This window comes from Rhinatrema bivittatum, chromosome 4 (genome assembly GCF_901001135.1).
Source record: "Rhinatrema bivittatum chromosome 4, aRhiBiv1.1, whole genome shotgun sequence".
NCBI classification, from domain to species: domain Eukaryota; kingdom Metazoa; phylum Chordata; class Amphibia; order Gymnophiona; family Rhinatrematidae; genus Rhinatrema; species Rhinatrema bivittatum.
In genome coordinates, this window is record NC_042618.1 from 309,278,928 (window position 1) to 309,303,171 (window position 24,244).

Consider the following 24,244-nt stretch of genomic DNA (forward strand, 5'->3'; position numbering starts at 1 on the left):
CAGGTAACCTGTATACCTTCTCTTCGCTCCTCTCTAATGATCTTTTATCTTCTATTACTGTCTCCCTAGATTCTCAGACCTGGTTGGAGCAGGGCTTGTACTTTCTTGGGAAAATTTGGAAATGTCTTTAAATTCTTTGATATTCCTACTAACACTTATTACATATATCTACAGCTTTGTAGAGATGTAATTTCATAGTTGTGAGACCATTGATGTTTTGCAGGATAAAGATGGATTGGAGAAAATCTTACTACAAAGAATTCTTATACATTTCTCACTTTGTTTTGGACATATATGTAATATAACTACATACTGCATGGGTTGCCAGATGGACTGAGGCTCCCTCCATGAATCTTGATGATCATCTTTGTAGAAGCTTTCAATCTTTAATAAACATAAGGAGTTAATGTATAAATTGTTACATCATACATATCATTTCTTGCTGTATTTTGAAAGGGAGTGTGGGAGGGATGCTTCCAACCTTCCTATGTAGTATGGTGTTGTCTTCCTATGTAGTATGGTGTTGTCTTTCTGGGCTGCTGTGCATGGCATATCAGAAAACATTACTGGATGTACTAAGCTTTTTACTGCACAGCTATATTTGTTGGGGTGGTGAGAGAGAGAGGAGTTTACATGGCCTGTATAGACTTTAATCTTTCATTTATTGAATGTGGCTAGGCTGATATTAGCATATTTACTGGAAATCTGCTCCCAGGTTGAATCATTGGAAGAATGTAGTGGCCAAAATTACTGCAATGAAGAAAATTACTTACTTTTCATAGAGACAAGCCTGAAAGTATGAATTGATTTGGGGACACTACTGGACGTGGTGTAGAACCTAGTTTCTTTAATGTCCTGATGTACAGGTATGAGAGATGAGCTCTGTGGAGTACTTTTTACTCCCCCCCCCCCCCCCCCTCCCCCCATTTATACTTTGGGCTTCTGCATGTTAATCTGCTTTGACCTTTGTTTGTGCCTTTTGAAAATAAAAAGTTACAAAAAAATAAAAGCAAGACTGTCCACCAGTAACTGGAGGATAAGGGTTTGAGTGTGAAAAAATATATGGTCTTGCCCAATCTTTGTTTTCAAGACTGCATTGAGAGTCTCTGCTATAGAGATTGAAGCCTACAGACTTGCCTGACATCCAAAAGTGCAGGAAAGATTTGTTGAAGTACCATGCCCAGGAGAGAATCTCTTTGGAGATAGTGAATGATACGGTCTTGCAGATCAGAGATCACTGTACAACACTCCAGCAGCTTTCTGCTGGCACTTAAGACCTGGTTTCCTCCTCCAAGAGGTGTCTGAGACAAGGGCTGAGGTTTCATTTATTCTAGCCGAAAAGGTGATATCTTCTGCCCCTTTGATCCCGTACACAACAGGCCCCTGTGTGTCTGCCCAAGCAACAGAAGGCACCTAAGCCCCAGACAGCAATGTAGTCAACACCTAGGTTTTGACTAGATCTTGGAGAACATAGCCAGTATCCTGGTACCTCTGCCAAAGGTCCTCCCATTCGTAGGGTGGCTATGGTTTTACATAAATTGGTTGGTCCATTGCAACTTCAGCATCATCAGAAGAGGGTACAGATTAAATCTATTGAGGCTCCTGACATATTGGCATCAGGACCCAAATTGGGGTCACTTGCTGCATCAGAAATTACTTCTCATCCCTCTTAATGGCCAATGTGGTCAAGCCTGTTCCGATCCCAAAGAAGATGGGAAGACTGTGTCCCATCCTAGACCTAAAGACCTTGAACAAATTCATCAAAAGAGAAGTTCAAAATGATTTCCCTAGACAATCCCCTTTCTTCAAAGAGGGCACTGGCTGTGCTCTCTCGATTTAAAGAATGCTTAATCACACACACATTTTCCCCAGTCACAGGAAATATCTCAGATTCAAGGTGGGAGGCTGTCACTTCAAGTATCGCATTCAGTCTTTTGGGCTAGTGTCTGACCCACGTGTTTTGATAAAATGCCTGGCCATGATGGTGGCACGGTAATGCAAACTGGAGGTGTACCTCATTTTTGCTACGGCAGAAAAAAAACACAGCTATCCCTCTGAATATAAGTTGTTAGTGTTAATACTTTGTACCCCGCTCCGAACATTGGAGGGGTGGGTCATAAATGCTAATAAATTAAATTAATGTATCTCTATTTGGAGGCTTGGCTGGCCAAAAGCACATCTTGGGCAGGTGCTGGGGAATCTATGTATGCCCATCTGGGTGTTGGAGCTGCTAGGGTTTGTTGATTACCCCAAGTCTCAACTGAGCCCATCACCTCAATTGGAGTTTATCAGAGCTCTGCTAGACTTAATTCTTGCAAAAGCCTCCCTTCCACATCAATGGCCTGCCACCTTGATGGCTGCAGTGGAAGTGATTAAAAATGAGGCAGCAGACCTCTACATGAGATATATAGAGGCTCTTGAGCTTCATGGCATCAACTGCACATCTCACATGGAGTCATGCTATGGGAGTGACTAGCTTAATGGATTTTCAGGTCTCAATGGCTGCAAGCCACTCAAGGCCTATGAGACAACATCCATGTCATACAACCACTTAAGACTCCCTGACTGGTGATGAGAAAATCCAAATCTGGTCTGAGGTATTCCCTTCCACTTTTTCTGATCTATATTGTCCTCGCAGTGAATGTGTCCAAGCTGGGCTGGGGAGTTCATGTAAAAGGGCTCTGCACCCAGGGCCTATGGTCTGCCCAGGAAAACTTGTAACATAAGTTTTCTTAGAGCATTGAGTAATCGGATATTTCCTGTCGATAGCAGGGCTGAATTAGCCATGCTGTCTCATGAGGGATCTGTCAATCAGGTCCGGGAGGCGGAGCTTTACCAAGCAGAGATTTAGATTTTAGCTCTCTGCGGCTACGCGTGTGTTCCCGCACAGGTAAGTAACAGATTCTCCTCAGTCTGTTCTTTCCGCGAGCGGGATCGCACGCGGGGCTGACTTCTCCTCTGCGTTTATTGTTTTTCTTAGAAATGTCAAAGTCGGGGTTTAAACCCTGTACCTGTGGCAAGGTAATGTTGGTCACGGATGGCCATGACTGATGTTACTGATGCCTGGGGCCAAAGCACAATTTAAAAAATTGTGAATTTTGTGCCTGAATGTCCCCAAGGGCCCAAAAACAGTGGGCTTATAGGATACGGGAACTCTTCAGTTTTTCGGAGCCATCGGAGGCTCATTCTTCACCTGGCCCCTCGACAACAACAGCTCCATCTCAAGAACGAGCATCGTCGTGGGATCCTCAATCCTCCAGGCTTGGAAGTAAGGACTTGCCGAGACGACATAGGCCATCAGATCCAAAAGGACCGAGAGAGCCTCAGTGATCGGCGCAGGAAACCGGCACCTACAACTTATGCGCCCAAAGTACCTTCTGCGCCCAAATCACTGATGGCGCATAAACCTTCTGCGCCCAAAACGACATCAGTGCACACAGTGCCGAAGACATCTGCGTGCGCAAGATGCCGGACACTTCTGTGTGCTCGGCGCTGGAAACAACGGTGCCAAAGACATCTGCGTGCACGGCACCGAAAATTTATGCGCATAAGTCACCATATGCGCACAACCTACAGAAAACATCGGCGCATATGGCGCAGAACACATTGGAGCACATGGCAGCAAAGAAATCGAAGCACAGTGAACTACAACAGTCCAAACACCCATATCATTCAATACCACATGGGTTAAAACGAAGACATCAGTCTCCAGATGTACCTCATTCCACCTCTTCAGATTCCAATTTCACAGAGGTGAAATCAAAATATATAAGACAATCGCCGTCGGGAAGTGGAATCCACACAGAATCATCGTCATGCCATCACCATAGGTGATCACGTCACTCACATCAAACGGCTGTGAAGATGGACACATGGGAAGTGAGCCCTTCTCCTTCTAGCTCATCTCACGCACGAAGTGCAGACGCCTTATCTCGTAGAGACATATAATACAAATCACTTCCTCTGCTGTATCTACATCCTCAGATAATTCACTTAGGACCACAGAGGGCAAGATGGGGAAGAAGTATGATGTGCCAAGTACTTCCCCCTCAAATTCCTCCGGTGCAACCTAAAGTATGTGAGTTACCAAAACAATCTGGTCATTCAACAATGCCTCCTCAAACAAAAGAGGCATTTTTTTCAATTATCCCAATCATTATCAGGGTTTAACAAAACTCTTGAATCATCCTTTAAGATGTCTAACGAACTGTCTGTTGAGTTCCCCGGAACACAGTATACATACCTCTAGAGAACCGTTGGTGGAGCCTCCGGCATCCCCAATAGTAAAACGACCAATTTCACCAATTCAACAACAAGATACACCTATCGATTCTTTGTCTCTGCAAACATCCCCATCGTCATCTACTGGATTCCCATCGGATCCGCAGGAACAACCGCACGAACCATATTCCCCTCCAGAGGACCTGACATACCCAAAATTTTTAGAAAAATTGGGCACGATATTACATCTGGAAGTACAAAAGGGAGACAGACCCTAGATCGGAAACCTTTGGTCTAAAGATTTTCGATGCTCTGGGAGAACCAACATCTCTTCCACCACAGGAACTATTACATACCGTCTTACAGAAATCTTGGGAAACACCTTACTCTCTGTCAGCGGTTTCAAAGAAAATGGATATAAAATTTTGTATGCGGAAAACATCGCTTTACTCTATGCCACAACTACCATATGCTTCAATTGTGGTAGAGTCTGCAATGCAAAGATTCAAAAAAGCAAAGTCGCATACCTCATATCCACCGGGGAAAGACAACCGATATTTAGATGAGTTTGGCAGAAAGATGTACCATAACTCAATGTTGAATGCCTGCATTATGCACCATCAATTCTACATGGTACAATACTTATATGAGTGCATACAAGCCACAAAAGGTATGCTTTCCTCGACGGCAGATCAGATACCACCGCCTCTTCATGACATGGAGGAATGTTCTCGACACCTTCTGCGGTCGATTATATGAGGGATTTGAAACATCTAGGGCGTCTGCAACAGCCATTGCAGCCCGTAGGATAGCATGGTTACGTTCTAGTACGATATGAGAAGATTTACACGAGAAACTAACGAACCTCCCATGTACAGGAGACAACCTGTTCGGAGAACGATTTCAAGACACAGTCAGCAAATTAAAGGAGGAAGCTCTAGCAGTCCAATCCTATATGCCCATAGGCCTTACAGGTCTTATCAATCCTTTCGAGCACAGATGTATCCATCTTACCAGCGTCTTTCGCCGCAACAGCACAACCCAACTCAACCTAGGGGTAAGCCATGTAACCAAAGACAGCAGACACAACAACCGGCTGCTGCAGCAAAATCAACGCCATCTTTTTAGTAACACAGCCGCCACCACCACTACATCAAGCACCACCTGGCAGAATTCATTCTGCCTGGCAGCCTGGGAGAGAATAACAACCAATCAATGGGTTTTAGAGAGAGTACGACATGGCTACCAACTCCAATTTACCACAAAACCCATACTACCTCACCTTTCCACTCAAGAGTCAAAGCTTCTAACCACAACTAGGGGAGGAAATTGCTTTGCTTCGCAAACAGCAGGCCATTCAATGGATTTTCCTGAAGACCCGACAAGCAGGGTTTTATACCCCATATTTCCTCATACCCAAAAAGTCGGGTGGCCTTTGTCCCATACTAGATCTATGGGAATTGAACAAATTCCTTATCAAAAAGAAATTCAAGATGGTATCGTTGAAATCGATCCTACCTCTGATTCAACACAACGACTGGATGTGTTCCATCGATCTGAAGGATGCTTACACACGTATTCCAATCCATCCTTCCTCTTGGCGATACCTGTGCTTTCGCTGCGGCCATCAACATTACCAGTACAAGGTTCTTCCCTTTAGACTATCGGCTGCACCCAGGGTTTTCACCAAATGCATGGTTGTGGTGGTGGCTCATCTCAGACAACAGGGTATGACATCTTTCCATATCTGGACGATTGGCTAATCCATAGCCTCAACCCCGGACATCTTACTCAATCACCTTCGGGTGATACAGTGCTTACAGGAGTTGGGGCTAGTGATCAATTTTCAAAAATCACATCTCCAACCAACACAAAGACTACAGTTTTTATAGGAGCAGGCCTGGACACCGTTCGCAACCGGGCATATCTCCCAACAGAAAGAATAACACAACTACGTCAACTTCTCTACTTGTTGAACAACACTCAAAGGCCGTCTGCAAGACAAATTTTGGTAGTCCTCGACCACATGGTGGCTATTTTCACGGTTCCCAACACCAGGCTACACATGAGACGCCTGCAATGGGGACTAAAACATCAATGGAAACAACACTCACAACCATTGACACAGAAGTTATCATTGACCTCCGAGATGAAACAGGACATAACATGGTGGCTCCTAGACTCCACCCTGTCCAAAGGAGCATTATTCAGTCGTCCTCCTCACAACGCAGTTTTAACCACAGATGCGTCTCGCAAGGGATGGGGAGCACATCTCTATATTTACAAAACCCAAGGGTTATGGACAATCTCTGAGCAGACCCTGCAGATAAATTTATTGGAGCTCAGAGCAATTCGAAATGCGTTACAAGTGTTTCAAGATCACTTAAAGGGCCGCAGGGTCATGATCTACACAGACAATCAAGTGGCAATGTTTTATATCAACAAGCAAGGAGGGTCCAGTTCATGGTCCCTTTGCAAGGAGACCCTGACAATCTTCAAACATGCTCACCAATGTTGCATACATCTGCAAGCAACTTACCTACCAGGAGTAGCAAATTCAAGAGTGGATAGGCTAAGTCGCATCTTTCATCCTCACGAATGGACACTCAATTTGGAGGTAACCCAAGACATCTTCATTAAGTGGGGGACACCTGCAATAGATCTCTTTGCAACAGAGATCAACGCTCAAGTTCCCAATTTCTGCTAGATAAGACCAGGTCAGTTCAGGATCGCCCAGGATGTCTTCCTCATTCCGTGGACGACAGGCCTCCTGTATGCCTTTCCTCCCATACCACTCATAACAAGGACAATTCAAAAGTGCATAGCAGACAAGGCTCAACTGATACTCGTAGCTTCAGCTTGGCCAAGGCAACCGTGGTACAGTTTCCTTCTCAGACTGTCCATCTCGGACCCAATTCGGTTACCAAATCACCCAGATCTTCTCTTCCAAGATCAAGGAATGCTTCTACACCCGCTATACTCATCTCTTCATTTAACAGCATGGAGATTGAGAGGCTCCTTTTAACGGAATAGGGAGTTTCTACTTCGGCACAGTCCATTTTGTTAGAATCCAGAAACCTCTCAACAAGGAAAAACTATAGCTACAAATGGAAAAGATACTCGACCTGGTGCAATTCTAAAGGTGTACCACTATTAGACTGTTCACCTGAGTTACTCATGGATTATCTACATACACTGTACACAGCTGGTCTTGCAACATCATCCATTAGGGTTCATCTCAGAGCCATAGCGGCATATCACAGACCACTTAACAATTTTCCTATTTCCAATCACCCCTTACTATCTCGTTTCATTAAGGGGTTAACTCACATTCGTCCTCCGATCTCTAAACCTCCAGTTCCGTGGAACCTCAACATAGTTCTTGAACAGCTTATGCTTTCCCGTTTGAGCCCATGGACTCAGCACATATTAAATACCTCACATGGAAGGTGGTGTTACTGGTTGCAGTAACATCAGCACGACGTGTCAGTGAATTACAGGCCTTGGTCCATTATTCTCCGTATTTACAGTTTCATCACCAAAAGGTGGTTCTCCGAACTCACCCATCATTCCTACCAAAAGTAGTTTCTCAATTCCATCTCAATCAGACCATAGAACTACCCATCTTTTTTCCTTAAACCCCATGCAAATAACAGGGAAAAATTACTACATACACTAGATTGCAAAAGAGCTTTAGCATACTACAAAGAAAGAACAAACTTGGACTCCCGTGTTTCTCAACACTTTGTCTCTTTCGACCCGAAGGCGCCTGGACTACCGGTAGCTAAACGCACCATCTCCAGCTGGATAGCACAGTGCATCAAGTTTTGTTATGACAAACAGAAGCTACAGCTACATTCTTTTCCCAAAGCTCATCAAGTTAGAGCAGTGGCGGCCTCATTGGCACATCTTAAAAATGTACAACCCATAGACATTTGTAAGGCAGCTACATGGTCATCGCTACATACCTTCACATCTCACTACTGCTTTGATCATCAAGCAGCCACTGATGCGAAGATAGGGCACGCAATCCTGCAATCTCTATCCTCTTGTACACGATGACTGCCACGCTGTTCATGATCACGTACAAACATATATAACATAACATGATCGGGAGCTTGGGACTCCCATGACAGCATGGCTAATTCAGCCCTGCTATCGACGGGGAAAAAGCAAGTTTGCTTACCGTAAATGGTGTTTCTGTAGATAGGATGAATTAGCTATGCTGACCCACCCTCCTCCCTGGCAGTTACCGTCTTTTCGACTACACTACAGCTTAATCACCAGACTGAGGAGAATCTGTTACTTTCCTGCTCGGGAACACACGCGCAGCCACAGAGAGCTAAAATCTAAATCTCTGCTTGGTAAAGCTCCGCCTCCCAGACCTGATTGACAGATCCCCCATGACAGCATGGCTAATTCATCCTGCTATCTACGGAAATACCGTTTACGGTAAGCAAACTTGCTTTTCTCTAAAGGCTTTTAGAGATCGGATAGCCAATAAAAGTTATCCTTGTGCAAATGGGCAACAAAGTTGTAATGTACTTCCTTAGCAAGCAGGGAGGTACAGGCTCGTATCTCCTGTATCAGGAGGCCGTCTAGCTAAGGGATTAGGCCAACTTGGGATTGTACTTTGGGCCATGTACCTAGCAGGTATGCAGAATGTCCTTACAGATGGATTGAGTTGGTCTTTGGAATCCCTTAGGTGGTCCTTCAACTGGAGCAGGAGTTCTCAACTGTTCTGTCAAGACACACCTGACAGATGGTTCTCTCATACGTGACACACTGAACACAATACTGTCACGGGGCTAAATGTAAACATACACTCTGCATCCACAGGACCCCCAACAATGGGTGCAGAACAGAACTAGGACATTTCCTGTACAACTCGTCATATAAAAAAAAATATTCTGGTGTCATCTCAGTAACAGCAACACAAACTCCTATAGTACCAGGCACAATATTCCCACTTACGAAAAGACAGCAATTCACTACCAATGCATATCCTATTGAGAAAACACAATAAAGACTGATGCAAATGCCTGCATGCTAGTAAAATACCTGACCTTGCTCACACACTCAAAACCAACCTTCACCAAATACAAAAAGACAACATATTACAAATATGGAGACAGAAACTGAAATGGAAACCCAAAAAAAGCACTCTGCATGCAGATCAAACCTAGAGAGATGGAAACAGTACTTAACACAGTCCAGGATCTGCAATAATGCACACAAACTAATCTGAAAAAGTTACACCTGTATTATGGAACACACACAAACAGTAACTCAATCTATGAAATGGAAACACAAATATTAAATCGGGCCCTAATCACCAATACACCACCTATTAGGAAAACAGAACAAGCCAATCTGCTATAGATCCCTACACAAACTACAAGCTTGCAGAAAACCCTTACCTGGGTGTCACAGGCAGAACACAGACAAACCCTCACCTAATACAGAAAAAAGAGACCATAATGCTAATGTTTTTGTTTTTCCATTGTTGCACTGAATACAGAGTTTGGCTTCTTGCTGTTTCTGGTTCAGTTTTTCTCTGCACATTTCTATTTTTATACATTCCTAAAGAAATATAAAATAATTGTAAAAATATACTAATAAAGAGAATAAATGTTTCAAAACAACTAAGAGTAACATCCAATAACTAAAAACTCATTAAAATTCTCCAAACACCAATTAAATATTTCAAACAGGAGACACATCACATAATACCCAATAATTAAAATGACAGTCAAGCATGAAAAATGAACTTAAAAACCCACCTTAACTTAACCTCTCTTACTCCTTTTCCTTGCAGGCCAGTAGCACACAGCAGAAACTGTAGTGGCTTCTGAAGCTCTGTCTTCATGGTCTTCTTCCTTAGGGCTCACGACCAGTCTGTCTCTTACACGCATGCCATAGCAGTCATGGCCCTGATCAGTCTGTCTCATTCACATACATGCTGGCTCGCTCTCAATCTCACTCTTCCCCCTCCCCCCCCCCCCCCCCCACCTCACCCTGGAGCACAAATGGGAGCTGCAGCAGCTTCCTCCAACCCCCACGGTCCAAAAAAGAATCTCATCAGCTGTGGGGACTAAAGCTGCTCTCTCCCGTTGCGCATCGACAGCTGATGTTCTGTTTTTCTCCAGGCCCACACTGCTGCTACTTTTGAATGCAGAATGGCCCTTTCTTCCCATGTCCACACTCCACATCACTTCCTCTTCTGCGCCGTGGGGGCGGGAAGAAGAAAGGCCATGATGCAGTTGCAGCTGCTATTGACACTGATATCCCGGGTGGCAATAGAAGGATGTCTGCCTCTCTCACTGGGGTGAAAGGAGAACGAGAGAAGAGCAGTCATGCCAGCAGGAGTGCGCTACACACCTTCTAGTGTTTTTGGGGACACTGAACTGGAGGGTAGCGAAATCAGATCTTCCACCACTGGGATACACTGATGATGAATCTGTTTGCATCCCTTCGAAACAGTAATGTCCCATTCTTCTGTTCTAGAAAGTGGGCATGCGGCAAACTAGCTTTGGATGCCTCTGCCCTGTGTTAGGGAAGGGAACTGCTGTACGCATATCCTCCAGTCCCTACTAGTAGTAAAAACTCAAACATAGGAGGACAGTAATTCTCGTAGCCTCTTTTTGGCCAAGACAAATCTGGTTCCTGCTCTTCGGAGATATCCTGCAGGCAACTGATCAGGGCTAGGGATTTGCCCAGTTCTCATCACTTGGGATCAGAGCAGGTTGAGCCCTCCCAATGTCAAATTCCTGTTGCTCACCACGTGGATATTGAGAGTCTGACTTTGCAACCCTTTCAGTGTCTCAAGTTCTTTTAATTTCAAGAGAGAATTCCACTAGAAGATCCTATGGATTAACGTGGAGGAGATTTGCTGTGGTGTAAGCAAAATACTCTAGATCTTTTCTCCTCCTGCTTCACACATAAACTGCTTGATTACCTTCTACATTTGTCCAAGCCTGGCCTCAAGGCCAACTCCTTAAGAGTTCATCTTAGTGCAGTTGGTGCTTACAGTTACCATGTGGAAGGTAAGCCCATGTCTGTGCAGGCTTTAGTTGTCTGGTTATGCGGGGCCTGCTTAATTTGAAGCTTCTCCTAAGGCCTCCCACTGTGTCTTGGGACCTCACTGTGGATCAAAGATCCCTTTGAACCACAGTATTCCTGTGACTTAAGTACCTGAACTGGAAGATTGTGTTTTTGGTGGTGGTCACTTCTGCGCACAGGGTCAGTGAGCTTCAGACCCTCGTAACTTACCCATCATATATCAGATTTTATCATGATAAGGTGGTCTTAATTCCATCTTACCCTGTCAATCGTTCTTTCAGCAGTTCTTCCCAGGGCACATGTCCAACAAGGTGAGCAATCACTGCATAGTTTAGACTGCAAAAGAGCCTTGGCCTTCTACCTGGAGCAGACTGAAGTGCATAGAAAGTGCACTCACTTCTTTGTTTTTGTTTTGTTTCTTTTTTTTTTTTTTTTTTTTTTTTTTACACAGACTGGGAATTGCTATTGTTAAACAGACTATATCTAATTGCCTAATAGACTGAGTCTCTTCCTCTTATGCCTAAGTGGGCCATATCAAGGATCACTCTATTCGAGCCTTGGCAGCCTTGGTGGCTCGCCTGTGATCAGTCCGCATGGAGGAGATCTGCAAGATTGAGATGTGGCATTCTCTCTGCTCATTCACTTTTTCACTAATCTTTGGACAGGGATGGTTGATGTGACTGTAGGTTTACCCAGTCTGTCCTCTGAAATTTATATGAAATGTAGAACCCAACTCTTTCCCTCCTAGGGCCTGTTTTTTGTTCCAGGCCATCCCTCACAGGTTATGAATAAAATGGACAAAAGACTTGTTGCCAAAAAACAAACACAAACTGTGCCCATTGGCACTTGTTTCCCCCCATTTTTTTTTTTTGTTGGGAGGCAGCCTGTAGTTAGGGGTTCTCCATGTATGAGGACTTCCATCCTGCCTGTCTTTGGAGAAAGCAGAGTTGCTTACCTGTAGCAGATACTCTCTGAGGACAGCAGAATATCATTCCTCACAAAACCCTCCCACCTCCTGTTGGAGTTAGTTTCTCTGTTTTAAAATAGCTAAATTAGAAGATGTGTGAACGTGTGGCATAATGGTATGCTTGTGCATGCTCAGTAAGATACCAGTCAAAGTGCTAGAAGCTTTGAAATAAGTTTTTTCCATGTCTGCTTCCATTGAATGATGTCACCTAGGTCTGAGGACTGAAATCCTGCTATGCTCAGAACACTTATTAAAGTTCTTAATGGTCCTTAAGCATTTTTAACAGTATTTGCCGAATAAGGCAGAAAAAATTGTTAAAACCTGTTTGTTTCTGGATATTTTTCTATTTGACATATGATGGACACACACACCTGTAAAAGCTTTTGACAGTTGCTTATTCTAGCTGAGATGTCCTTTTCCTCTAGCACATTTACCATGTCCATGTTTTGGTTCTTGCTCATTTTGGTCAATTATCTACACATGCATTTATGGAGTTTCCTCCTTGGTAGAAGGGCTTCCTCTTTGCTCTCACAGAGTATTCCAGTATACCAAGATAACAGATTACAGAGGTCCTCATTTATGAAATCATCATTTTTTTTCCCAGTAAACAGAGTAGAAGAAAACATTTCACCAGCAAGGGTAATTTTCAAATGCATTTCCACAAGTAAAACAATGGAAATTGCTTGTTATAAAATTTCCCAGTATGCAACTAAAAGTAGTACACACATGTGTATGTGCATAAGTTTACCCAGACTGGGCAGAGGCTGTCCCATGAGTGGAGTTGGGATTTTCAAACGTTGCATGCAGAAATATTTTAGGACATTTTAGCAGGTTGTGTGGGGGTAGTTTTGGTGGAGTAATATTTAAATTGACCATGTGAGCATATATTCGCTTTGAAAATTGGTATAACTTAAGCATGTTTTTGTGTGTTAAGCATGTGATGGGTTTTATCCCCATCACATACACCACCTACATTTGTGTAAGTTCCAATGAGATTTTTAATACTTCTTACTCTTTCCCAGTAGCCTGTTTCCTGGAAGTCTTTGGCAATTACTTTTGCTGTTGGAGGAGTTTTGCTGGCTGGAATGAAATACATGAAGAGCGAAAAGAACAAAGTATGTAGCAATCACTGTACTTTTTATATAAATGCACCATATAAGCCAATGTGATTAGTATAGGTATACAAATGAGAGAATACCCAGGGACAAGCATTACCAGTACCAAGTCCTCCCGTTTGGCCTATCAGCAGCCCCCAGAGTCTTCACGAAGTGTATGGCAGTGGTGGTGGCGACACTCTGGCAGCGAGGCATGCGAATCTTCCCATACCTCGATGATTGGCTGTTAGTAGCATCGAATCCCACAACGCTCATTGGTCATCTTCATCAGATAATCGAGTGCTTGGACTGCTTGGGGTTAGTAATCAACTACCAGAAGTCCACCGTAAACCCAACACAAATTCTTCAGTTCATAGGAGCTCATTTAGATACCACATGGAGTAGAGCCTTCCTGCTGGAGGACAGGACGTTGGAGATGCAGCGTCTATTGCGCTCCCTCAAAATAACGCAGAACCCTTCAGCACGTCAAATACTTACAGTGCTCGGACACATGGCAGCAGCCATTCAAACTGTGCCCAACACCAGATTATATATGTGTCGCCTACAGTAGGGTTTGAAGCATCAATGGAAGCAACACTCACAACCGTTATGGAAAAGGGTGGTCCTGTCTTCAGAGATGGCGAAAGATGTAGATTGGTGGCTCAACAAAACTGCACTGATCAAAGGAGTCGTCTTCAGTGCTCCCCTGCACAACACAGTACTAACCACTGATGCCTCTCGCAAAGGTTGGGGGGCACATTTAGACCACCTGCGCAAACAAGGGCAGTGGTCTCGACAGGAACTTTACAAATCAATTTACTGGAACTCAGAGCCAATGAAATGCTTTGTAAGCCTTTCTCCCTCATCTTCAAGGTCCGACGGGTGATGGTATACACCGACAATCAGGTAGCAATGTTTTACATAAACAAGCAAGGAGGGTCCGGTTCATGGTCCCTATGCAAGGAGACACTTCTCATCTTCTACCATGCACACCGCCACTCCATCCACCTCCAGAAGACATACCTACCGGTAGTGGTCAATGCTTGGGTGGACAGGCTGTCGGATATTCTACCCTCACAAATGGTCACTCAACCAACAAGTGACTCAAGAAATATTCGCCCGGTGTGGAGTGCCAATAATGGACCTCTTCGCCACGGAAGAAAACACAAGGGTTCTTCACTTCTGTTTGGTTTGGCCCAGTCCGTGACGGACAGCAAAGGACGCCTTCCTCATCCCTTGGACTGAAGATCTAATGTACGCTTTCCCTCGAATCCCTCTCATCATCAAGACAATACAGAAATGTATATGGGATGCGGCACAACTAATAGTAATAGCACCGGTTTGGCCCAGACAGCCGTGGTACACCTATCTGCTAGATCTTTCTATCAAAGAACCAACCAAATTGCCGAATCGGCCGGACCTTTTAGCACAGGAAGGGGTGACCCTTCTTCACCCGATGCATTCATCCCTGCATTTAACAGCATGGAGGTTGAGCAGGTCCTCCTAACAGAGCAAGGCATCTCTATCACAGCCCAGGAAATAATGTTGGAGTCCAGGAAACCCTCCACAAGAAGGAATTACAGATTTAAATGGATGCAATACTCCAACTGGTGCACGTCCAAAGAACTACATCCCTTAGACTGTTCACCGGAATCACTACTAGACTACCTTCACGCATTATACATGACGGGTCTGGCAACATTTTCAATCAGAGTTCACCTCAGTGCCATTGCGGCGTTTCATAGACCGCATGGTGGCCGGCCCATTTCTAACCACCCATGGGTATCCTGATTCCTCAAGGGCCTATCTCACTTTAGACCACCTGTCTCCAAGCCACCGGTGCCGTGGAACCTAAATTTAATCCTGGAACAACTCATGCTGTTGCCATTTGAACCCATGGACTCAGCCCACATAAAATACCTCACATGGAAGCTTGTCTTTCTCATACTATCACCTCAGCACGCAGGGTCAGCAAACTTCAAGCCTTAGTCCACTATAGTCCATATCTACACTTTTATCATCACAAGGCCGTTCTTCGAACTCATCCATCATTTCTCCCAAAGGTGGTGTCGCAGTTCCACCTAAATCAATCAATAGAACTACCAACATTCTTCCCTAAGCCAAATCAAAATGACAGGGAACGATTGTTGCACAATTTGGACTGTAAAAGAGCATTGGCCTACTACAAGAAAAGGGCAATCAGACTCACGAGCGTCTCAGCTATTTGTCTCATTCAACCCAAATGCACCAGGGCTTCCAGTTGCTAAACGAACCATATCCAGCTGAATTGCACAATGCATCCAGTTCTGTTATGAAAAACAAATGTTGACCCTTTCTTCCCATTTGAATGCTCATCAAGTAAGAGCAGTGGCGGCCTCGATAGCACATCTGCGACATGTACAACCCATCGACATCTGCAAAGCGGCCACCTGGTCATCTATGCATACGTTCACGCAGACATCTGATGACGCCAGAATGGGACGAGAAATTCTACAATCTTTAACGATTTAATTGCATAGTCTACTTTCCACTACAGCTGGATCACACGTAACATATCTATGCTCAAGGGACACAGCGTGATTGGGAGCTTAGGACTCCCATGACAGCATGGTAATTCAGCCCTGCTATCAACAGGAGAAAACAAGTTTGCTTACCGTAAATGTTTCGGTAGATAGGATGAATTAGCCATACTGACTCACCTGCCTCCCTGGACAGTCAACCGACCATACCTCATATTCATGTACTACTTAATTACAGACTGAGGAGATTGTTTCCTGCCCGGGAATACACGCGCAGCCACACAGAGCAAAGCTTTGACCACCTTCTTTGGAAGCTCTGCCTCCCGGGCCCAGATTGACAGTTCCCAAGACAGCATGGCTAATTCATCCTGCTATCTACGGAAACACCATTTATGGTAAGCAAACTTGCTTTTCATTTGCGGTTCACTGCTTGGTAAAGAGTGAATCATGCAAGCGAGTCTCTGTACTGGTGTGCTGCTGTGAACCATATTTATGGATTTCCTATAATCTGTCTTTAAACCATACCAAGGAGTTCATATTTATTGTGATGGTGAGAGCAATGGGATTGGATTTCATTGATCTATTAAGATAAGGAACAAAAGACTGAAAGAAACCACACTAAACCTCCAATCATTTAGAACATAATGCTTCTATAATCTTCGACAGTGCTGTATGGTAATGGGCACCTCTGGTTAATTAAACTTTCCTTTGTCTTATAACTTTCATTGGTGAAAGACTTCAAGCAAGACATTGTCTATTAAATTTTCAAATTTTTTTGTATTTTTTGATATGCAAATAAAATAGATGAACATAGCTTGCAACTGATCTTCTCCAAAGTACCCAGACATGAGACCGTGTTTCGAGATCTGCATCAGGGGGGTCTTCTCCACATAACATTAGGTTTTAATCTTTTCAATGTGCATCAAAATTCTTCATATTTTGTGATTATAGAATTAAAGACAAAGTAATTACATCAGTGTATCCATATAAGCTTCAAGACTGCACAAATAGACCTAGCATTTACTCCAATGGCATCTTAACTCATTTTAGTGCCAGAATCAAAAGAAATCCAGTTCTGATGCCAACCCTTTATATTGGGAGGGAAAAAAAACTTTGACCACAATGATGTGCAAAGGACAATCAATTGAATACAATTCTGTTTCTAAGTTCAGTCCTTGTGGAGCTATAGTTTGAAGGTAGAATATCCAAAATTGTTAATGCAAGTTAAGACAAGCCTCATGATCTCCTCCTCGTGGTGATTCAAAGATATGCTCAACAATGCCCCATCATAACTCCTTAACAGAATAATTGTATTCCATGCAGTGTGACATTAGTGGAGCCTGGATCATCTTTGTGAATAGACAACTTTTATATTCACCAAAGCAGATTTTTACTTTCCTCTTGGTTTGGCCTACATATACTTTGTCCATGTAAGAAATTATATAAAAAATGAAGAGGTACAATCCATGATTTGGTTCGATTGTATGACTTAGCTGGCAAATACCTTTTTACCAACAATCTCCCACTACAGCTTATGTACAATAGGAATAGTTTCAACAAGGGTCCCTAATGACCTATTCATTTGTTTTTTTTCAGAGGAAGCTGGGAGATATGATTGAGCAACATAATCTCATACTTCCCCTAGAAAGAGGTGGTAGTGTGGAAAAAGCAGAATGTAATTTTAAGATGTCTCAATGTTTAAAAATACATGATATGAATGAAGTTAAGCGGGTGTACTTGAGTACACACACTAATGTGGGATGCTCATTAACTAGTAAGAACCATGTTCTTACAGCACTTGAGGCTCTTTTATATGCTTGCTTAATAGTTGAAAAAGGGTAACCTCTATCAAAGTAGTCTGCTTGGCTCTTGTGCTTGTAATTTGAAATCTTTCTTTAAAAGAGCAAATTTGTCTTAGCTGTAAAAATTGACCAATCAGCAGGTCATGTTTTTGGCTGGTAAGGATGGAAACTGCTGAAATGTAATGGACTATTCTCTTTATCAGCTTTCAGTGAAAGGTTGTACCCAATCTGTCTATATTTTTAAAAATGAAAATGTCCAAAAAAGATATGCAATATCAAGATTGTTAGATCGTAAGTATTCAACCAGTTCATAAATTCCTGTAACTTGATTGCCGTTGAGATCCATAAAAAGAAGACATCTATGTATCTTGATCAAGCTTGAATGAATTGAAAAAAAGATGAATACAGGTATTGTGCTTCAAAATGTATAACATAAGTTGGCAATTCTGGGAATCATTGTGGTCCGCATTGCTGCACTGTGGTGCTGGAGATAATGCAACTTACCTCTTTGGCTAGAATCTGACCTTAAGAGCAGTGTTACGGCTGCAGAAGAAGCTGCTCTTCTGGCTCTGGCCTAACTGCAACAAATGTTTGCTCTTCTGGTCTGCTACTGAAGCAGCTCCACCCAGCCCTGACTCGTTTCTTCAGGGCCTGAGCCAATTTTAGTTGACCTGTGAATTTTTCCTCCTCTGAAAGCTGTGTGCTCTAAAGCTTGACAATATGATTGTTGCAGTCTACATAAGCAAACAGAGTACCAAGTTGACATGAATGCAGAAGATGAGAACTTGCAGGAAAAAACACCAAAGCTTAATCTAGCTGTGTCCATTTTCTCCTGCAATCTTTGCAACAGATTGCCAATCATGGGGGTAATTTTCGAAGGAGTTACGCGCATAAATGTAACTACTATTGTAGCAATTTTCAAAAGCCATTTACTCACGTAAAGTGCACTTATGCGAATAAATCCTATAGATGATTCAATGGCATATATTGTAGCAATTTTCAAAAGCCCACTTACTCGAGTAAAGTGCATTTACATGCGTAAAACCCAGATTTACGCATGTAAATGCTTTTTAAAATCCGCCCCCATATGTGGATCTTTTGGGGTGACAGCACCTTCTGTAGCTATAAAGACTGAGCAGACCATAAAGCACACACATCCATGGTTTCTCAAGACTGAAGGAGCCTAAGAAGTAGTAAAAGCAAAACCATTTTACCTTATCTTCCTTCTACCATTCTAACTTCAGGATTTGATGGAGTTGCCCTTCAAATGCTCACACTGTTCTGTGTTTTATTCTTAATCACTGAGCGGTATCTAGTGTTTATATGTACAGAAATTTGCATTTTTGCCATGGTAATAGTATGATTGTATTGGCTTAAAGCTGCATTTTCACATCTTGTACTCGTGTATATTACATAGTAATTCTTAAATTATCAGTTTGCAAGAAAATCAGGACAAAAGATTGAAAGTTGCTTGGGATGGAGAATTTAAAAAAGCTGAATTAAGAGTTGATTAGAATGGGAGTTGAAATATTAGAACAAGGCCCAAAATATCCCACTGAGATAACATTTGGTTTCCAGTGCTCTCTTCATAAAATTAACTAAACTGCAGCAATCATATTCTTGTAAATTAAATTCACTGCTAATATCCTTGTCATTCAGAGCTTGAACGGGAGCGGAACCGTTCTCTTGGAAAAGCGCTTCTAGGAGGACCTTTCTCACTGACCGATCACAATGGACAGGTCAGAACCAGCAACAACTACGTGGGCCAATGGTTGCTGCTCTACTTTGGCTTTACACACTGCCCTGATATCTGCCCAGAAGAAATCGAGAAAATGATGTTGGTGGTGGATGAGATTGGTAAGATCTTCTTTGATTATATAATTACAATTGCTTTAGAAACAAGATACACGTTGCAGTCTCGATTATCTGGGGAATATGGAATGGGAAGTACATTTTTAGAGCAGACCAGTGCCTGGGATGATCCTGGCACAGGAGTCTAAAACTACCACTGAGAGCAATATCTATCTCTTTAAGGAAACAACCACAAAACTTCAAGCATTGTGATTTGTCAAGTAGAACCATGTGATCATATACCAAAATCTTCTGTACATAGCTTACCTGATACATAATGGTTCTTTCCTGCTAGGGGGGAAACTCAGGCCAGTAAGAACAGGGAATGGACTTTATCCTTCCTGCTGGTTCTGAATAATGGAAACACCACCACCCTTATTCGTGATTAGTGAATATAAAATCTTTATCTGATGGAAGCAGTCATAGTGTGTGTATTTAGATTTTGTTCAATATGCTAACTTTGTTTTGTCAAAATTACAAAATAATTTGGGTAAAGGAAAATGGAAACATATATTTCTTAGAACCTAGTGAAAATGTTAACTCTGCAATCCAAAACTGAATTTTATTAGTATATTAAATATATTCAATAGAACTGATACAAAATGCAGTTTTACTTCTTGCATTTATCAGACAATAAGGGGTAGATTTTACAACATGTGCATGCCCATTATAAAATCCGTGGGCTGCACATATGGGCGCGCCAGATTTTATAATCCCCGTGCTTATGTTCAGGCGGGGAGGGGGAACGACTTTCGCAATTTCTTCATGGCAATGCATTCCATCCTTCCCCAGTTCCTACCCATATTCCCTCCCTCTTCCCCAGTTCCTACCCATATTCCCTCCCTCTTCCCCTCTCCTCCCCACTCCCCTAAATCCTGCTTTTATCTTTCCTTTTTTTTTTTGTTTCATAACTTACTTCAGCTCCCGAGCTGAAGTAAGTTGCACGCACCGGCCAGCTGCCAGCACATGGGTCTTTGGGACAGTGATCAATGGAACTGTCCCAGTCCGCCCCTTCGAAGAGGCCCAGCACTTATGCACGTACTGGGGTTTACGCGCGTGGCTGGGTCCCTTTGGAAATTCACCCGGCGTGCGCAAGGCCTGGCCACGCGCGTAAACTCCGGGATTTGCAATATACACCCCACTAAGTTTCTCCAAGGTTTCCAGGAAGTTGAAAAACAGTGAAAACATTTAAAGGTAATTTTCTAGCATGTAGCAGATGAACTCAGGACCAATGGGTATAGTGTACTCCAGATAGCAGTTGGAGACGGATCAGATTTCACTCTGTAGTCAGCCCTAGTACATATACCCCTGCAGGAAGTGCAGCTCTTCAGTATTTTCCGTCTCCATAGCAGTTTGGGACTCTATGCACGCTAGCACAGCGTTAGAGTAATTTAGCGAAGAAATCTTACCTCTATACAGATGAGCCCCGCTGTCCTGCGGTGACACCCATTGAGTCCCTCCCCCAGTTGAGAATTCCCGAGGTGATTTCCGTGATCCCTCGGAGGTTGGCCTCTTTCTGGCGGCTGACCCTCGGCAGGGACGTAGCCCCCGACATCGGGTGAGGCTGAGAGGCAGCGGGTGCAACTTCAAGCGTGGCGGTGAAGGTATTTTCCCTCTCCCCCCGCAGCCAGAGACCGCCCGGAACGAGACTGGGAAGTACCGAGACAAGGTAAGGGAGAAATCTATTTAAGAGTCTTCGGTCTCCGAAGCTCGAGGAGTCACACAGGTCGCCAGCAAGGATGCAGAATTTCCCTAGAAATTCACTGAGTGTCCCTTCCACTCTCTCTCCCTACTCTCCTGGCCACTTTGCCCTCCTAGACCACAGCTCCTCTTCCCTCCACCTCTAGGCTCAACCACTTCCACTATCTCCACTCCCAGAGTTTGATCCCTCTCTCAGTACTGCCCCTCACACAGGCTCCCTCTCTTTAGGGCACATTCACATCCCCTCATACAGGCTCTCTCACACACATACCCTTATACAAGCTTCTTCACTCTCTTGCGCGCACACATCCCTATACACGGTCCCTCTCTCTCTCTCATGCATACACACCCCTTCACAAGGCTCTCTCACACACATACACAATCCCTTCACACAGGCTCGTTCTCACAAACAAGCACCCTCACATACACGCAATCCCTTTTTCATACACACCAGCTCCCAGTCTCTCACATGCCTTCACAATCTCACCTAGGTTCCCTTTCTTCCTCTCTTAAGTACCCACACTTGCTGCCCACCCCCCCCCCCCCGCTCTCTCTCTCTACACACACACACACGCGCCCCACTAAATTTAGAAGTTCACTTTAGTTATTTTATTTTAGTGCTACTTTGATTAATATGTTCATATTCTTGGCTTGGGGGGGAGCTCATTCTCCCCACATTCAAAGGAAATAGTCTTCATGGGCAGGAGCCCTGGATGACATAGCCTCCCCTCCTGCTTGCCTGTGATGGCAGTGCAGTCTCCTTGTGAGAGAGGGTGAGCTGGAAACCTGGGCAAGCAGCTTGCTGTTGCACTTTTGGTGCCATGCCCAGTATCTGTTGTGAGTGCACACCCATGCCAGTGCACCAATGGTATGACACATTGATGTCAGAACTGCGTCGGGGACCAGGACCACCATTGAGCACCATGGTCACCCTTGATGCCATTGAGGTGCGTGTCTGCCCTTGACACCGTAAGGCAGAGCTTTCCAAACTTTTCATGTTGGTGACACACTTTTTAGACAAACATAATTTCACGACACGGTAATTCAGTCTACTAGTAAACCAGAGGTTAAAGGTTAAACGAACGAAACATATTTCGACAATTTATGTATGTTTCCTTAAATATATACATAAATAAAATGTTTCACGACACAACCTATCTCATGAAAACCTTAAATTTATATTAAAAATATATATTCCAAGATTCATGTTATTGTTATGAGAAACAATAATAAAACAAATTGTCTTTCCCCCACACACTCATATCTCTCCCCCTCAAGCACATGTCTGGCCCCCACACTCATGTACCTCGTCTTTTTGATTGTTGCCAGTTAAGTGCTTCACTCCCTTCCATGATCACCAGACACTGCTGCTTGCAGTCAGTACTCCTCATGGCCAGGCCTCATCGGCAGCAGCAGCCAATGCAAGGATGGCTGGGCTCGTTCCACCCACCAAGCCCCCCCAAAAAACGCGATTGACAGCAAAAATCACCCAATAATAAGCAACCCATAAACTGAAAAAAAAAAGTGAATCTCTAGGAAAAAAAAAGCCTAAACTCGCATCAGAGTTGACCGGGCTTGCGCGACATACCTGCACACTGCAGGCGACACACTAACGTGTCCCGACACACAGTTTGGAAAGCTCTGCCGTAAGGCCATCGACAGCACCGTGCACGCTATGAGTGTGCTGGCTGGACTTTTGATGCCATAAGCATTGGCGGGCGCGATAAGCACATCAGGCGCCATGCGCACTCAATGCACCGGAGGAATGGCAACAACTTTAGCATCATCAAGAGCCTTGGGCTTCGATGTGGCAGCACCAGACATTAGTGTCATGGTCAGGATCGCATCAGGGACTAGGACTGCCATCGTGCACCATGGTCAGCCTTGACTACATCAGAGCCGCTGTCACTGCCATCGAGGTGCATGGCTGCTCTCTGTGCCATTCATTGCTGCTCTTGACTTTTTAGCACTATCGGTGAGGCACCAGGATCGCCTTTGAGGCCATTGACCCAGTGGGTCTCCTGAGAACCCTCGAGTGCTACTGAAGCGCTTGGACAACAGGGGCTTCGGGCCTTGGACGGGCATCCTTGAGCACTGAGGCATCCAAGATTTGGTACCTTTGAGACTCCTTTGTGCTGTCCAGACAGGGCACCAAGGGGCATCGTGCTGTCCCATCCCTGGCCTACCACTGTTGTGCACCATGAATGGCGATTATCTCGGGGGCCCTGAGCCACTGGAATCATGGGGCATCGGAGGCCCTGCCAGGCTTCGTGCGCAGTCTGTGCTAATGAGCACTAGGTTTGCTGTTGCGGCTATCGGCCATGGCCACTAACGAGGGATGCTATCGAGCTTACAGCATCAATGCCCTCGGGAGTATAGTTGAGCCGAGGGGAACAGTCAGTGGTGCTGGCAGTCATTGGTTCCTTTGGGCACCAATGCAACATCTGTGCTGTGTTGGAGCCTCACCGCTTATGCCTTCAGGTGCCACTTGTGTCCTCGATACCACCAGTTCCTCAACACCTTCAACCACTTGGGCTGTCGATGTCTGTAGGCCCCTGGGGGGCTGTTGATTGCGCAGTGTACCGCAACACAGTGAAGCGCCGTCGAGGCCCTGGGTGCAGCATGGTTTTGTGCCGTGGATGCGATCCATCATTGGTGAGCGCTATGAGCCCTAAGGCCGCAGTCACCATGGTTGGATGCCACAGTACACTACAGCTGAGCACCATGAGTATTGTTGGTCACCATGGACTTTGCTGGTGACTTTGACTTACCACACTTTTGTCATCATTCATGAAGCCTTTTCAAGGGCTGTGTTCAGCCTCTTGGAGTATTATTAAGTACAGGGGATACCATGGGGGCAATGCAATAGACCACTACCCACCACCATGCCGTAATCAGAGCCCCAGTAGCACTGGGGACGCTGATGTCACACTGTTCCTATTGACTCCATTAGGCGTTAGTGCGGCAGTAGCGTGCAGTATGCATGGTCGGGTCATCGACTCCTCCAAATGTCTCAGTCACTGGCAG

General features: G+C 44.3%; 1 protein-coding gene across 2 annotated transcripts in view; it reads left to right on the forward strand.

Moving 5' to 3' along the window:
• The window catches only part of LOC115090758 (protein SCO1 homolog, mitochondrial), a 96,735-nt gene that overhangs the window by 21,388 nt on the left and 51,103 nt on the right, over positions 1–24,244 (forward strand). Inside the window, exons 3-4 of one of the 2 annotated variants that reach the window (XM_029600246.1) lie at positions 13,273–13,365; positions 19,325–19,522. In XM_029600246.1, the coding sequence (XP_029456106.1) occupies positions 13,273–13,365; positions 19,325–19,522 (291 nt within the window). The remainder of the gene's footprint in view (positions 1–13,272; positions 13,366–19,324; positions 19,523–24,244) is intronic. The other variant, XM_029600247.1, reaches the window with a different exon arrangement.